This window comes from Haliotis asinina, chromosome 14 (assembly GCF_037392515.1).
Source record: "Haliotis asinina isolate JCU_RB_2024 chromosome 14, JCU_Hal_asi_v2, whole genome shotgun sequence".
In the NCBI taxonomy this organism is placed as follows: Eukaryota; Metazoa; Mollusca; class Gastropoda; order Lepetellida; family Haliotidae; genus Haliotis; species Haliotis asinina.
The window spans coordinates 45,032,686-45,050,438 of record NC_090293.1 but is presented as its reverse complement, the minus strand read 5'-3'; the positions used below and the strand labels follow the sequence as shown (position 1 = coordinate 45,050,438).

Sequence of the window (17,753 nt, the reverse complement as noted above, 5' to 3'; positions counted from 1 at the left end):
CAAGATACAACAATATACTGAAGTCATCTATTGCCTAATGTACAGTAGGTGTTGACAAGATACAACCATATAGCTGTAGTTATCTATTGCCAAATGTACGGTAGGTGTTGACAAGATACAACAATATACTGAAGTCATCTATTGCCTAATGTACAGTAGGTGTTGACAAGATACAACAATATACCTGAGGTTATTTATTGCGGAATGTAAAGTAGATGTTGACAAGATACAGCAATATACTGAAGTCATCTATTGCCTAATGTACAGTAGGTGTTGACAAGATACAACAATATACCTGAGGTTATTTATTGCGGAATGTAAAGTAGGTGTTGACAAGATACAACAATATACTGAAGTCATCTATTGCCTAATGTACAGTAGGTGTTGACGAGATACAACAATATACTTGAGGTTATTTATTGCAGCATGTAAAGTAGGTGTTTACAAGATACAACAATATACTGAAGTCATCTATTGCCTAATGTTCAGTAGGTGTTGACAAGATACAACAATATACTGAAGTCATCTATTGCCTAATGTACAGTAGGTGTTGACAAGATACAACAATATGCCTGAGGTTATTTATTGCAGCATGTACTGTAGGTGTTGACAAGATACAACAATATACTGAAGTCATCTATTGCCTAATGTTCAGTAGGTGTTGACAAGATACAACAATATACTGAAGTCAGCTATTGCCTAATGTACTGTAGGTGTTGACAAGATACAACAATATACCTGAGGTTATTTATTGCAGCATGTATTGTAGGTGTTTACAAGATACAACCATATAGCTGTAGTTATCTATTGCCAAATGTACAGTAGGTGTTGACAAGATGCAACAATATACTGAAGTCATCTATTGCCTAATGTACAGTAGGTATCGACAAGATACAACCAAACACATGAGGCCATGTATTGCAGGGTGTACTGTAGGTGTCTGGTGTCACGAGTCATTTCAACACTTAAAGAGTCGCACAAGTTTAGATCTGCCAATCATACATCTGTCGTACAATCGTGCCATACTTCACATGAAATTGTAAAAAAATGTTTACTGGTCGCTTGCCTTAGCCCTTTCTCCTAAAACTAGGCTAAGCTGTCGTTCAGAGTAATCCAAACCATTTAAATGTTACGATATGTGGACTAACAACGAAGTATGTCATTCTGGACAAAATGTGTATAAACTAGAATTTGTATATCATAATATCTAGTACATGTGGGAGGGATCATGTGGATGCCTTGGGGGTTAAAGTTCTCCATTCTGAATCAAAGACCCAGGTTTAATTCACCTCAGAGAGACCTCACATTGCTCTCGCTCACAAAAACTACCATACCACCACCCTACCCACCCACTCACTCACCCATTAAAGAGGTGTAGGCTCACTCACTCAATCCCCTCACTCTCCCATCCATCCATCCATCCATCCATCCATCCATCCATCCATTCACACACACTCACAAAGGGCACAAGCTCAATCACTCACAAGGGACACAAGCTCACTCGCTTGCTCACTTGCTTACTCACTTGCTCGCTCACTCACAAAAACACTCACCCATCCATTTCCTCACTCACTTACTCACCCATCCCCTCACTCACCCACCCATCCCCTCACAAAAACACTCATCCATCCATTCCCTCACTTGCTTACTCACCGATCCCCTCACTCACCCACCCATCCCCTCACAAAAAGACTCATCCATTCCCTCACTTTCTTATTCACCCATCCCCTCACTCCCCCACCCATCCCCTCACAAAAAACCACTCACCCATCACAGTCATGTTACTAAGGTTACATGGATATCAAGATTTGAATAACTGTTATATCAGTTCATATCAGTTCAAGATTTCAGCATCAGCAACAGTTGTCGGTTCATGTCAATATTTCTTTTCAAAAAGTGGTATCACATGGTGAAATGTTCAGATAAAAAATACCCCATTTATATCTATGCCACATTGATCTTTGAACCCCGAGATACTAGCACCCAGCATTACACCTGTACCAGCACACAATGGGATCATGTAAATGCTGTCGGTTCAGATCACCTCAGTCTGTTGTAGTTGTCAAGAGCCTATTTGCAGAGCTTTTAGTCACAATATGCTGAATCAGAGTGCACCGAGGACACCATATGACCTCAGAGTGGTTCTACCCGGCCTGTGCATGTCACTTGACATAGTTATCCATCTTGTACCCTTGTGTCTAACGTACTGCACACAATCTGATCTTTGACTCGATTCAGCAAGGCGTTCAGTTGTGCCCTGATTTACCATTGTCCTGCTTTCCTTTGACAGAGGAAGATATTGTTTGTTTGGGGACGTTTGTCTTTCACTCCTCAAGTGCCTTTTACCACACACCTCCCTGCTTGGCGCACATGGGTATCTACTATGATTAGGACTGCAAAGATTCATTGCCTTGGGATAAGAGTCCAGGCCATCACATGGCCAAGTCAGAGGAATAAACTCACCCAGTATGATTCAATTTATGTTTAATTTTCACTGTATACTGTTGACCGTAAATCATACCCGCTGCAAGAAACGACTTCTCCTATGGCGATATGTATCAATAAGGAAACAATTATACATGCTCTTGCTGTGAACAAGGCGTAGTTCTTGTGTTCTTTTCAAAAATAGTTTACAAAGTTTTAAATAAAAACGTTTCGTTTGAATGGTATATTTGATAATTGCGTCCTTATAGCCAGATGGTTTTATGTTGATGTGTGCTTTGTGGACAATGATGGGAGTCGTCTTGCATCTGATAACAAAGCAGCGACTGTAGACACAATAGGAGGCAACGGTGCATGTAAGAAGATGCACATGGGGTTTGCATTAGGAAATCTGCTGCATCATTCAGTGCTTCTATCGTGAATAGAAGTTATTATTTTTGAAAAACATGCATCCTAGTTGAATTGTATGCAATTCATGATTCGTGAACCACTGAAAATGAAAGCGCTTTGTTGTTAATGGACTTGGACATGAAGCTTGTTTCACATGACTTAAAGAAATTGTGTTCCTCCATATGAGTGAGAATATTAACTGCTTGTATAGTGATGTATTTAATGATTAGTTCTGTGTCTTCACAGCTGTCTCTCTGTATGTCTGTATGTGGTGGTGTGTGGTCATGTGCGTAGAGGTCAGGTCACAAATCAGTTGAAATTATGCAGTGTTGGGCTGGAAGAGTCCTTTGATGTGTGTATTGAAATTATGCAATGTTGGGCTCGGAGAGTCCTTGGATGGTTGACTCTGTTTGGCAGCTTGACTCCTGAGAGTTTCAAGGTCTTCCGTCCTATCCCACAACAAATGATTTTAAAAGAGGCGTATAACTACTCTCACTCACTTATTCCAATGAACTCAAGCTGAGAGTTATTAACACTTGAAAACTGAGCATATGGTCTTACAGATAGAGTGCTTGCCTAGTGAGCGAAATGGCATTTAATCCTGCCCATGTGGCACCCGAAAATGTTAGAAGATGGTACAGTCATAATATATGAGAAGTTGTTCAGTTAGTAGCATGCACAGTCTGTTGGCTTGTGATTTGTATCCTTGGGATGTAGGGCTCTTGATTTTCTTTACACTATGAACATAATCAGGAAAAGATATGTGTCTTTCATTTGGTGAAAATTCTACTTAATGTGAGGTTGATGGCTATTCATAGGTATGTAGCATTATTGGTGTTTTTCGTCAGACAAGCCGAAATAGAGTCTTGTCTACATGGAAAACTCATGTACATGGCTTTCATTTTGATAGTCTAGGGGAGACAACTCAAGGTGACGCTATGGCACTTCTGATGACATGATGTTGGATTTATTCTCAAGAGACTTTTTTAGTTAGTGATGATACAATTTTGGTTTTGGAGACCAATTCTTAATCAATGTTTGCTTAATTTATTGTATCAAAATAGAGTGAAACATGAGGAAATTGTTTGAATTTGAATTTATCAACTTTGAGTTTTAGAAATATCTATGACTTTTGCTAACAAGATAAAGAAATACAATAGTTTGTTGCCTTGAATCAGAAATGAAACAAAGGTAGATTGGTATGTTTAGTTTTATACACTGACAGTCCTTCTTCAGAGCAAAGGTTAATGGCCTTTTTTTCCAAAGGAAAAAACCATAGAAAAAGATGTTCTTGTCTTGTTCTTGTCGTAGGGGTGATAGGGTAGCCTGGTGGTGATAGCATTTGCTTGTCAGACTGAAGACCTTGGTTCAATTCCCCACATGTGAAGCCCATTTCTGGCTGGAATATTACTAAAAGTGGTGTAAACTAAAGTCACTCACTCTTGTCTGAGGAATCAAATGAAGAAACTGGATGCTTGAACTGACACATAGTAGGCTGGTTAGGATCCAGAAGTTGGGGCAGATATTGTGGGGCACCCTTACCCCAATAGTGTTACATGACTGTACATCCTGTAGTGTGTAGAGATGTTAGTGCTGAGGTGATTGTAACCCTATGCGTAGACTTACCATAGTCTTAGCGTTGAGGTAAATATGCACAATAGCTTCCCAAAGTCTAATCAAAATAGCATAGTCCTGGAGAAATGCCCTATAGAGTTTGTTTTATTGTAAGATTTGCAAAGCATATGTACTGTCAACTAACACACTGACAAATATTTTCCAAATCAAGGTGCTTAAGTAGGCTCATGGCTTCATGAGTTAAGACGCAAGTTATTCAAAGACAAATCTTGATTATAGGCTTGGTGATCTTGATTGTATGCCATCATGCAAGTAAGATGGCCAACAGAAGAGATATGAGGAACGAAATCCTAATAGCCTATAGCAATGGTGCTTAGATCCCACCATGAAAATCCAGCCTATTTCGACAAGGGTTCAAACTGGACTTTTGTAGTCAGTTAAGTGCTTTACCTCAGGAAGATGAGCTCTGTGAAGTATGGAATGTTTGTTCAGTGGAAGTCTGCAACTGTTCTGTGGCACACTTAGGCTGAACCCAATCTGTATTCTCTCTGTACCCCAACTATACCCCAGCTGTATCCAAGCTGTACCCCAGCTGTGCCCAGCTGTATCCAGTCTGTACTTCAGCTGTATCCAAGCTGTACCCCAGTTGTATCCATGCTGTACTGTAGCTGTATCCAATCTGTACCCTAGCTGCAAGCTGTACCCCAACTGTATCCAAGCTGTACCCCAGTTGTATCCAAGCTATACCGCAGCTGTATACAATCTGTACCCCTGCTGTACCCAACTGTAAACTACCTGCAGCCCAGCGGTATCCAATCTGTACCCAAACTGTACCAAAATTTTACACCATCTGTAACTAGCTGTTGTTGTTTCAGCCGACATTGGGTGTGACTGTGAGCAACACCGCTCTCCTGTACGTGCTGCTGGGCCCAGTTGGGCCCTATTTCCCCACTGGCCTTAAGGCCATCACGCTCCTTGCAGATCCCCAGTATGTTCGAGCCTGGCCGGGCAGCTGTGGAGAGTACAAGATGGGATCGTGAGTCATTTCTTTAGAGTCCCAACTTAGCTGAATTGATATGTTATTTGAGTGTCATGCTTCTTGTTGCTGTGAGGCTGGTATCGTGATGTTATGTCCTTGGGTTTGAATTTTTCGTCAATGCCTTTTGTAAGAGGTGACTAATGTGGTTTGATGATTAGGTTCCCTGGCTTACATGTCATTGTATCCTTGTCAGATAATGCTCATGGTGTCAACCACTGGACTGTTTGATCTAGACTAATTTGCTTATTAACGTCATGTAGCTGGAAAATTGCTGAGTTTGAGTTTAGTTTTATACCACACTCAGCAATTATCCAGCTATATGCTGGCAATCTGTGAATAATCAAATCTGGACCAGGCAATCCAATGATTACCAGCATGAGCATCGACCCACAGAACTGGGATACAATGACATGTGTCTACCAAGTCGGCGAGTCTGACCACCTGATTCTGTTAGTTGCCTCATGACATGCATGGGATACTGAAGATCATTCTAACTTGGATCTTCATGGCTGTATGGTTGTGTATGCAGGTTCTGTCTTGACAACTAAAGGTGGGGTGATAGCCTAGTGATTAAGGTCAGGGTTCAGGTCCTGGCTTTAGTATGAAGACACAGTGATGGAATATTGCTTAAAGTTGTGTTTTAAACCTACTCACTCACTCACTCGAGGACAAAGACCATTTCATCTAGACATCATTGGTGTATTTCAGGAACTATGGTCCAACCATTGCCATTCAGGACAAGGCATTGAAGGAGAGCAATGCCCAGCAGGTGCTCTGGTTGTTTGGCCCTGACCACCAACTGACCGAGGTCGGCACTATGAACCTCTTCATGTACTGGATCAATGAGAAGGGAGGTGAGCTTGACAACAGCTGCATGGCTTAGTTTTGTCAGGATGTCAGGAGTTTGAATCCAAGATTTGTACCATACCAGACCCTTGTTTTCATGTTGTCTCCTTATGTATGTTCTCTAGACAAGGCTTATTTTGTCCAAGGAATGTTTCATGCTGTATGGGCCTGCACCTTAAATTAAGCCCTGTATCAAAATTTTGAAAACATTTTTAGTCACTTTTATGTTTCTAGAACAGGAATTTGTCTCAGGTAGTGACTTTAAACATGCACCAAGAACTGCTATGACATTAAACATGTTCCAAGATCTGCAGTGTGTCTGAGGACACATTTTACATTGTGGTATACAGTACATTTGTGAGTTACAGTTGTCTCAGTATGAAGATCACTTTGTTGAGTGGGACCAAAGGTCTGCATGGTATGGGTGATAATATTTTCAGAGTTTCATGATAAATTTTGTGTTGAACAGAGGATGAGCTGATCACTGCCCCGCTGGATGGCCTTATCCTGCCTGGTGTAACCCGTATGAGTCTCCTGGAGTTGGCCAGAGACTGGGTGAGTGAGGGGGTGGGCGAGTGATGGGATCACCTCTCAATGATTGAGGGGATTGGTAGGTAGGTGATGGGATGGATGAGGGGACTGATGGGTGAGTGAGGGGATAACCTCTCAATGATTGAGGGGATGGGTAGGTGGGTGGGTGATGGGATGGGCAGGAGAGTGAGGAGATCACCTCACAGTGATTGGATGGGTGGGTGGCTGATGGAATAGACAAGAGGATAGATGGGTTAGTGAGGAGATCTGTGAGGGTCAGCAGGAATTTGGTGGGTGAATCAGAGGATTAACACTTAGAGAGTGACAGGGAAGATGTGTAAGGGAGGTGATAGGTGTAAGTACGCAGAAATGTTCCATATGCATTTCCTAGATGTTGACAGGGGACAAAGTAGACTGAAATCGTGGATAACATTAGAGTTAACACAATGTAAGTTTGTGAAGGATTGGGAATAAGGCTTTGTTGAATCTGTTCAAAGTCAAAATGTTGCCTAAAGCAGGAGAAGCTTCTGACCCTATGTTCACCTTCTTCTGTTGGTACTCCGGACATGTTGAATTTCATGAGCTAACTTGACAGGCACCAAAGTATGTGAGTCTGTTAAGTAACAGTTTATAAGTTGAGTAGTTTTGACATGAAGACCAGATGATTCCCCTGCAGAGACCTGTTCTTTAATGACAAGCCACATTCTGTTCCAGGGAGAGTTCAAGGTGACAGAGGACAGATACACCATGAAGCAGTTGCTGAAGGGGCTCCAGGAGGGGAGGGTAAGTTGAGTGGGAGGAAGAAAGATAGAGAGAGATGGAGGTAGGGAGAGTTCAAGGTGACAGGACAGATACAACATGAAGTAAGGAAGGGAGGGTAAGTTGAGTGGAAGGGAGAGATGGAGGTAGGGAGAGTTCAAGGTGACAGGACAGATACAACATGAAGCAGTTGCTGAAGGGGCTTCAGGAAGGGAGGATGAGTTAGGTGGGAGGGAGAGAGTGAGAGATGGAGGTAGGGAGAGTTCAAGGTGACAGGACAGATACAACATGAAGCAGTTGCTGAAGGGGCTCCAGGAAGGGAGGATGAGTTAGGTGGGAGGGAGAGAGTGAGAGATGGAGGTAGGGAGAGTTCAAGGTGACAGAGGACAGATACAACATGAAGCAGTTGCTGAAGGGGCTCCAGCAAGGAAGGGTGAGTTGGTGGGTAGGGAGAGTTTAAGGGAGATCAGGTAAGGAACACCTTCAGCCAACACCAACCAACTCACAGAATTCAGTTGTGTCCTTCTACAAGTATAATTACTGGTTCCAGGTACTGAAGTCCTCTTGTGTTGTTGAAGGAAAGCAGGACACCCTTTTTTTAAGAAATAGATCTCAGGAATGCAGGACACCTTGTGTTGTAAGAATCGATGTCAGGAATGCAGGAGACCGTGTGTTGTAACTTTAATGTAAGAAGAGATATCAGGAAAGCTGGACATCCTGTGTTGTAAGAATAGATCTTAGGAATGCAGGACATCCTTTGTTGTAAGGTAGAACTTAGGAAAGCATGACAAGATAAGACAAGTCCAAGGAATGCAAAGTGTAAGATGAGTCTTTGAAATTTAGGCCATTCTCATTAGTGTAAAGAAGGCATTGTGGTCTGGAAAAGTGATGAGACAGTCTAGATAGGTATGGAGATAAGGTCACTGCAAGATGTGATTATTATTTAAGCATATAACTTCAAGAGTGTTTACCTGCCAGGTGAAGGAGATCTTCGGTGCAGGCACAGCAAGCACAGTGTGCCCAGTGGAGAAGATCCTGTACAACAACCAGGTGCTGGAGATACCAACCATGAAAGAAGCCAAACTCACCAACAGGTTCCTGTCCGTTCTCACTGATATCCAGGTAGGAGATCCCTTGGACCACAGAATAATTCTTCCCATATTTTTCATGCTCAACAGTAAAACCCATATTTTAAGAGTGTGGAGCTGATCATTCAAGCAAATGAGTCTTGAGATGAGTTTTCAATTGTTTCCACATCTACCATCGTCACAACAACGACCCATATTTCTGCTAATATACAAAAGTTCAACACTTATAAACCAACAGTGACGTCACTCTATTGATCTTAGGGGACAATTTTTTTTCATAATATCCCGCAAATCTCGCTTCCTCAGGCAATTATTTAAATAATATCCCTTTGCCATGGGCATTATCTTAATAGTGTCCCTCTGACCTGGGCATTATCTTAATACCGGCTCTCTGCCCTGTAAGTTTGAATTATTACATGTTTTGAAGATTGATTTGACTTAGTCTTATCATCGCTGAATATGATTGTAAAATATGACATTATTGACAATTTCCAACATGTAGTTCTAAGACACCAGGTTATGAACTCGCAGTCATTCATTTACAAGCTTGACAGTTTTATCTACTAGGCTATGAAAGATCGCTGTGAAAAATGAGACTGAGTTCCTCACAGCAAGACAGGTAGTGCAGGCAGTGCACATGCAGGGCATGGGTAGCGTGTGCGGAGCATGTGCATTATGTATGCAAGTCTAGATGTCTGCTGACAGTCTCATCCCAGTTGATGTCATCAGTGAATACCAAATATTGAAATTATATCTGAAGTGTATCTTTGGTCGGTTGGCTATAATATGACCCCAGGGGATTATTGAAACGCTTGAAGTGATGCATTTCTTCAGACATATGATCATTTATTTCCAAAGACATATATTGTTAGCTGCTACAAGAAATAGTTTAAGTTCGGTGATTGAAATCATGAGCACCCATCAATGCAGCTAGGATAGGATAGCATCAACTAAGTCTGTGAACCTGATCTGGTTTGTGGCACAGTCCCTGAAACACATTATTTTCCTCTTTAGCCTAGCCCTCCCTGCAATGCCTAGTTCCTAGTCTGTCCCACAATCTGCCCATATCTGCAGTGCTGCAGCCCTAAATGAAGCAAGTCTGGGGTTCCTTTTCAATTTAGATGGGTTGTTTTTTGTTACAGTCAAACTTACTTATTCAGAGATTAAGCATCAGTCTTTACCTTATCTTGTTAGTCGTCTTATGACAAGCTTGTAGTTGAAGACCAGTTGCAGCCTTGCTGGTCAAGACTTGCTCAAATCAGTTGCTTCTTTAGACCAGTAATTGGGTGATGTAGACATATTCAGCCACAGGCCAAACTGAACATGTATGTGTTTTTCAAACTACTTTTCCTTGTGATTGACGCCCGTAAGGATTTGTGTATGAATTGGTCTTTAGTAACTGATGTTTGTTGTAAGAAGGGACCAACAGCATCTGGTGGTCAGGCTCGCTCACATGCTTGACATGTTATTGTATCCCAGTTATTTAGATCATTGCTCATGCTGTTGATCACAGGATTGCTTGGTTCAGACTTGATTATTTATAGATAGCTGGAATTTGCTGTGTGCAGCGTAAAACTGAACATACCCTTACTCCTTGTTACCGATCATCAATACATCAGAATTTTGTTTATTTTATATTTCCTTTCAGAGAATTCATGCTTCTTAAGTGAATATCAAATATTTTATTCAGTTAATCACAGTGACATGTTCTTGTTTTCTGATTTGATGTTAGATATTTTTAGACATGGCTTACCACAGCTGTTCAGATGAAGGTCAGGAGTTGATAGGGATTGTATATTTTTCAGTTGGGCCGCAAACCTCACGAGTGGATGCTGGATGTGGATGATGTTGAGGAAGAAGAAAAGATTGGAATGAAGGCCTGAGTTGTCTCCCTTTTCACTTTGCAAATCGGAGTGATCTCCCCTCTGTACACAGTCTCTTGATATTGTCACTGTTAGAGACACTGTTATACAAGGAGAACACATGCCACTAGTTGACAATTGTCTCAGTTTGGGTCAACACTGAATTCTTAATTTCAGTATTCGTGAAGGTTCTTGCACTTAGAAATGGATCCCATTCCTTCATATATGTTCAATTTTAATATATTTTAAGCATATATTTCATGCCTGTGTTGGCTGATAATACCGTTATTGATCAAATGGTTGACATGTCATCAGGAATGACCTCAAATATCTCAGTTGAATGAATCTCAAACATGTAATTGATCTAGTTAGCATTGGATATTGGTGCAACTATTAAAGGTGGGATGCTATTTAGGTCAATTACAGTAATCAACTGTTGTTTAGAGACCATATAGCGTACAAACGTTACATTGACCAGAAGTATTGATCTTTTATATTTTTATGTGTTTTACTTGATAGAGTCTCTATGCTTTTCATGACTGAGGGTGATACTCCGTGTAATATTTGTACAAAATGGATCTGGTGTGTATATAGCAGGGACTGATTTTATTTTGTTTCCATAGCAACTATTTTGCATCTGTTTTTTGGTTGTCAGAGACTATTTTGACTTGTTTTGTTTCCATAGCAGCTGTGTTTTCTTTTATGGATGTGTTTATTATTTAGTTTTGATGTGGTGCACTTTGGACCAAGGGTATTGTGGGGGCCATCTTGATGCAGAAAGGGACTCAAGATGGGTGATTGAGACCCCGAATCTACATGAGGTGTTAATCCCCAATCACCCAGTAGTGTTTCAACCTGTTGTAATGTGTTACAGTGGTTACAGGCTTTGGTTACAGGCCTCTCTAGCTATTCTCAAAATGTTAGTGGCCCTACGAACTTCTCAAGCCCATTCTTAACACATAGACTATGATTGAATTTAAGAATTTTTAGGGCTACGAACATTTCTAGAATAAGGGCCATGGAGATTTGTGTAACACCTGTGTGAAAAGTCCTCCTGTGGATTAATGTAATGACTTGACAATATGGATCGTGACACCTGTTCCTTGCCACAGGATGATGTTACACTGTAACACGGTCATGACCTGCAACATCTGTTGTGGGTAATGTTACATTGCCACACATTACACTGTAACACACACAGGTGACCTGTAACACTGTCATTACCTATAGCATCTGTTGTGGGTAATGTTATACTGTTGAATTTCATGTAACAATCCTGTAACATTGGGGTGGATTGATGTTACATTGTAACAGTAATCTATAACATGTTGAAGGCGATGTTACACTGGAACACTACCATAACTGTTACATCTTTTAAAGGTGATGTTACACTGTACCATGGTTTTAGGCAATGCTACACTGTAACACTCCCATGACCTGTAACATCTATACATGATGGCTGCAACTGCATCCCAGATTCATTGCGTGCTCCCCACATTAACGTACAGACATCTGTCTCTCGTCATGTTGTTTTATTTTGTTGAGTGCCATTGAAGATTATCATATCAAATATTAGTGGTTGAATCTCAGTTGTTTTTGACATTACATTAGTTGAAGTTACCCGGTTTGTTTGCCATAACGATGTACACATTCTCAGTATTCTATGCGTATATTCAGATTCGGTGTTCGGTTCTTTTATCAGGAGCATATTCCGATGTCCATGACAGAGACCACACATGTATTTGTACGACTGACCAGTTTAGTAATCACTGGCTTGTAGGCAGACCTAGGTCCAGATCCCCAAAATGTTCTGTAGCGCTATGGCATTTGTAAGCTCACTGACTGTTCATAATTTATGGCTAAAGGTTTCATGATGATTATTTCCATGGAGTCATTTATAAAGTGAATGACCTCCAAGTAAAATGTAAGTACTATGTAAGTGTCCCCAACTGCTAGACAAAATCGCAAAATCAATTACACCCCCCATCCCACCCCCATAGTTTTTATACATAATTTTAATATTTTTATGTGCAAAATTTACACAACTGCTGACCACCTCAGCACATTTACATTTACAGAAAATTGATGACACCCTGTCCCACCCACCCCTCAACAAAATGTGTGATGCACATGCACAGCCCATGGGCACACAAGCATGCACTCACATGGAAAAAAAATACAAAAAAACCCAAAAAGACATAAATTATTAATGATCCCTTATAGTAAACTATGTAAACTTAAGACTTAATGAACACTCTGAGGATTGGGACCCAGTTACTTCCAATCAGTGAGCGTGGTGGTTAGCCTTACATACATTGACTGGTCTTCCAGTATATTGCCATTCTAACCTGCAGAAATAAGGGAACGACATATTTCACAAATCCTGTTTCTAGAAGATCATCTTTTCCAAACTATCATATCAGAATTATTAATAAGCATGACCTTTGTCAGATTATTTTCTGATGAGGAGAGGAGGAAAACGTTATATTGATATTAATGGACCAGTTCCACCCTCCATTACATTTTGATGTCAGTGAATAAGTTTCCATTCAAATTCTGCTCTCAGCTTCCATGTGCACCCAAGAGTAAAATAGAATGAGGGCCAGGAGGCTGATTGTGACATACATTTCTAGACTCTGGATCCTGGGAATTGTTCCTTTATTTTTTGTGGTTAGTATATGTGTGTATCCCTCTTGTTGTTGTGTACTCTCAGTCGTGAAACCTCAACACAGTTGACCTGACGTAAACAAGGGAGATTACTCAGTCCTTGCGCCCCTCCACAGGCTGTGGTTTTGATGTCAACAAATCAAAATGTTACTTAATTAGTCTAGTCATAACATGGATGTTTTTTTTGTTTGTGCTGTGTGAAAAATTCAGCGACATCTTCAGTCAAATGTGACACCTTTGAGATTATAGATTTGTTACAGGCGCAGGTGGCCTTGAGGTATTGTGCTGCAGTTCACAGAAGGTTATGTCCCTGGGGCCAGCAGTGACCTGGGTTCCATTTCACAAAAGTATCTCAGGGCTCGATTTAGTGCTTTTTACTTGCCCTGGTGCAACATATTATTATCACACAGTGCAAACTAGTTGTGTCTATCTTGCACAAGAAGCAAGTCAATTCTTGAGAAATCAACATTAAATTAACACTTTCAGTATAAATGTGTCCGCTCATATTTCTTCTTAACTTTGAATAGCTATGGCATTCATAGACCTGTCTTGGCTATGACAGCTCTTTTAAACAGGGATCAGTTGTGTCTCCTGTGTTGCTATGGTTTCATTTTTATTACATCACAGAAATATGTTGGTGTGCACCAAAACCTCCTGATGTTTTAACTCACTGTGAACTTGGCTGGTGCAACAGGTCTTCATCTCAGGTTGCACTCGGTGCAAGTAAGTTAACATCACTTAAATCGAGTCCTATATCTGTAGGGCTACTGGTATCTGCCGTACCACCTCCCTTACTGTAACATTGTCTTACAACAGTGGCTTTGATGATGGTTGTGGGTCCCAGCTGCCTCCCGTTGTTTCTAGATTTTTCAGTAAATGATAAATATTTTAGCACTGCAACACTCCAGAACTGTCTCCCACATGTACGCAACATGATGTAACTGAAAAACTGTTCGAAGCACGCATGAAGCCAGCTACCTTTGACTTGCTTCTTCCTGTTTCACGTGGTTGTCGATCACAGCAGAAAGACATGCAGCAAAATGATTGTAAGACAATATCTGGTATTTTCTGTCACCATGTATTTATTTTAACACTAATGTGACAATTTGTTATTTGCCAAAACAGATATATTTTGGAATGCATTTATTGCACCGAACAAGATGTCATACATACAACTTGACTGAACCTTTCTGATATTTGGTGTGAAGTTCAGTATTAGTTACCATGGTGATGGAGGAGTGTGAGTTAAACTATTAACATAATGTTTTGTGGCTTTTTGAAATCAGCTGATCAATATATTTCAGCGTATGTTCTGCTACTTTGCTATTGAGAGTGAAATGGTTGAAGACTTACTTCCCTTGAGAACGTGTATCCATCACTATGTTCTTCATAATTCTATCTCAGGCTACTCTGTTCTTTGTTATATTATAGCTTCTTCTAGCTTCTTCTTCTTCTTCTTGTTTTAAGTCATATGATTGATTACAACATTGTTATATATGTATCATATTTTGTTCTGAGGATAATCGTGTCAGAGATGCCAATAACTGGAACTTATTGTTAACATGTGTATATCACTGGCAACATATCTTTAGTAACCAAGGCATATCTGGTAACAAACATATCACTGGTAACAAAGACATCTCTTTAGGAACGTAGGCATAAAGCTCCTAACAATTATATCTCTGGTAACAAATGCACATATGTGGGAACAAACGCCTGTCACTGGTAACGAAAGCCTCTAACTGGTAACAAGGGTATATCTGGTAACTAAGGCTTAAAGCTTTCAACAAGAGCATAACAAAGGCTAAAAGCTTTTAATGTAAGCATATCGCTGGTAGCAAATGCATATCACTGGTAACAAAGGCATACCTGTAAACTAAAACTTAAAGTTTTTAATGTAAACATATCTCTGGTAGCAAAAGCCTATCACGGGTAAAAAATGACAATACATATCTCTGGTAACAAATGCATGCAACTGACATTTATATAGGGCAGTCCAAAAACTGGTTACAAACAATTTCTATCATGGATTCATGTAACACCAGAATTTTGAGGTTCAGTTTCTTCCTGGATGAAGTACCTACCTGTATATGATTTACAATTTGGTTTCAGAGGAAAATCCGAAAACTGACTTATTTTTATGAATTATGAATAATTAATAGGATGTATTTACAGATAGATGACAAAGGTAATATCAAAAATCAGTGTTGTCTTATCAACATCACCCTCAAACCTTCAAGAATTCATGTGTCCAAATTATGAATATATGTGCTGCATTTAATATTATGGCTCCTTTGACATTTATAACTTCAAGTTGTTAAGAATATACAAAATAAATAAAATGACATTGAATAACAGTACTGAACCCTAACAAATGACTATGTAACAACAACTGATGAACTCACAGTATTTTCAGAGTGTTTACCCCCCTCCAGATTGTACTATCATTTTTTTTCTTTTTCACAGGCAGCTTTTGAGTTGAGCACTTCATTATTTTGCACTTATTAAATATGAATGTTATTGTACAGAATGTGAGATACTGTGGTCCTTGTCTGCGACAGTTCCAGAACAGAATATAAGTACTTGGATTATATATTTAAGTGTCAATCTGTTGTTAGGACTGGAAACGTAGAAGAAATATTTTGAAGCAGACCTCATTTTTTCATATGATAGTGACATAACCTGAGGGAAAGGAATGATGCAGACATTAGGAAGAGAGACTTTCATGGACGTCAACTTATCTGTTATGAGGAACTGGGTGGTAGGGTAACTTGGTGGTTAAAGCGTTTGCTCGTCATGCCAAAGACCTAGGTTCGATTCCCAATGTGTGTGAAGCCCATTTCTGGTGTCCACCATGATGTTGCTGAAATACTGCTAAAAGCGACATAAAACCATATTCATTCACTCACTATTAAGAGGAACACAATATTTCAGAGTATATCCTTACTCCTTCAACATATGAAATTATTGAATAAGGATATAGTCCGAAATGTGTTTCTCATGATAAAGAAGTTGACATCCATAACAATCGTCCTCCTTCTGTGTATCACTTCTAAATGCCATTCAAAGAAATGATTTGGAAATTCTTTAATATCTCTTGAGTATTATGTACTTTCTTCAGCTCACGTGCACAAAGCGGTCCTAGCGTTACAGTGCTTGTTATTCCCATTCTCCAGCACAGGCTAAGATAGTCACAGTGCTAGGATCGCTTAGTGCAAGTGGGCCTTGGACCTCATTTGTCCTCTTCATCCAATTTTAAAACTCATTTTGACTGAATACTTAAACATGAAAAAGGGAACAAGAGGATGTGATAGATATGACCAAATGATAGACAGGGACAAAAGGATGTGATACAACATTAGGGGGTTTTTTTTGCAACAATTTCTCACTCGTTTCCAGTCCATGTAGAACTTGTTTCTTATTGTTACCATAGCGACAGGTTCCTGTTATTGTTCTCAACCTTAGGGATCACATGGGTTCAAATTTCTAGTGGAACTAACTTTGGTCCATGGAACTTATATCGTGAATAATGTATTCATATCTATAAAGATCTCTTTGATTTTACGCAGTATTTTGTTATAATATTATTTGCTTACGTTTTACACATTTCTGCATATCATTTTTTATTGGCAAAGCTAGCATGACATATTTCTCTGCTTGTAAAATCTTCACTGATCATCGAAACTTGACTGCTTTGGTCTTATATACAAAAACAATGTATGAAGAAATCCAGATGTTTAATTTATAAATCATCTGACTCAAAAATATATGTTAAAAATTATTTTTAAATGAAAAGCAGTGGTTTTTATTCTCCAAACAGAAATTAGTTTCTGCTATGAAAACAAACTTAAATACCGTTGTCATCAATTTGAAAGAATTATGAAAAGTGTGCTTGTTAAAAACCTGTTGAAATTCCCGTCCACTACTTAATGTTTAGGAAGTAAAACAATTATTTAATTGAATATTTTAAATCATATTTATTATTTCAATATTTTGTTCTGGTGTCTGTAAACAGAATGAAAATACTAGAGAAGAGTCTGTATTTATCTACATGCACTTTCACAAAAACTTGTCTCTGGGCTCAGTGATAGATGAGTGGTTAGAATATTTTGTCTTCTGTCGTTGGGCATATTCTGAAATTGGTATTCTGTGTGTGTGTGATGTATTCGCTGTAATGATATTCCTGGAATATGTCCTAAGGTTACATTAGACCAAACTCAGTTACTTGAACAATACTAAGTACATACACTCTAATGAATGGTTGGATTTCTGGAGATGCGGATTGCTTGGGTGTTTTCTTGCCCAGTTTGAGATTACAGTGTCTTGTAGTGAGATTTGAAATAAATGTGTAACCAACTTTCGTGTTGTGTTAATGTTTTTCAAACTGTCTTTGATCCTTGCCATTCCATTTGAATAAATGTCCAGTTCCTTGATCAGGGATGGCAGGGTAGCCCAGTGTTCACTCGTTATGCTGAAAACCTGGTTTCATTCCCCATATGGTGTTCCCTGTCCTGATATTGCTGGAATATTGCTGGAAGGCATAAAGCTAAAGTC

The 17,753-nt window shown here is 39.6% G+C and overlaps 1 protein-coding gene across 1 annotated transcript in view; it reads left to right on the top strand.

Annotated features, from left to right (window-relative positions):
* LOC137261087 (branched-chain-amino-acid aminotransferase, cytosolic-like) overlaps positions 1 to 15,541 on the top strand; it is a 50,551-nt gene extending 35,010 nt beyond the window's left edge. The window contains exons 6-11 of the mRNA XM_067798759.1: positions 5,283 to 5,443; positions 6,155 to 6,300; positions 6,762 to 6,847; positions 7,538 to 7,606; positions 8,561 to 8,704; positions 10,476 to 15,541. Of these exons, the coding sequence (XP_067654860.1) occupies positions 5,283 to 5,443; positions 6,155 to 6,300; positions 6,762 to 6,847; positions 7,538 to 7,606; positions 8,561 to 8,704; positions 10,476 to 10,553 (684 nt within the window). The 3' untranslated portion in view covers positions 10,554 to 15,541. The remainder of the gene's footprint in view (positions 1 to 5,282; positions 5,444 to 6,154; positions 6,301 to 6,761; positions 6,848 to 7,537; positions 7,607 to 8,560; positions 8,705 to 10,475) is intronic.
* The last annotated feature ends 2,212 nt before the right edge of the window (positions 15,542 to 17,753 follow it).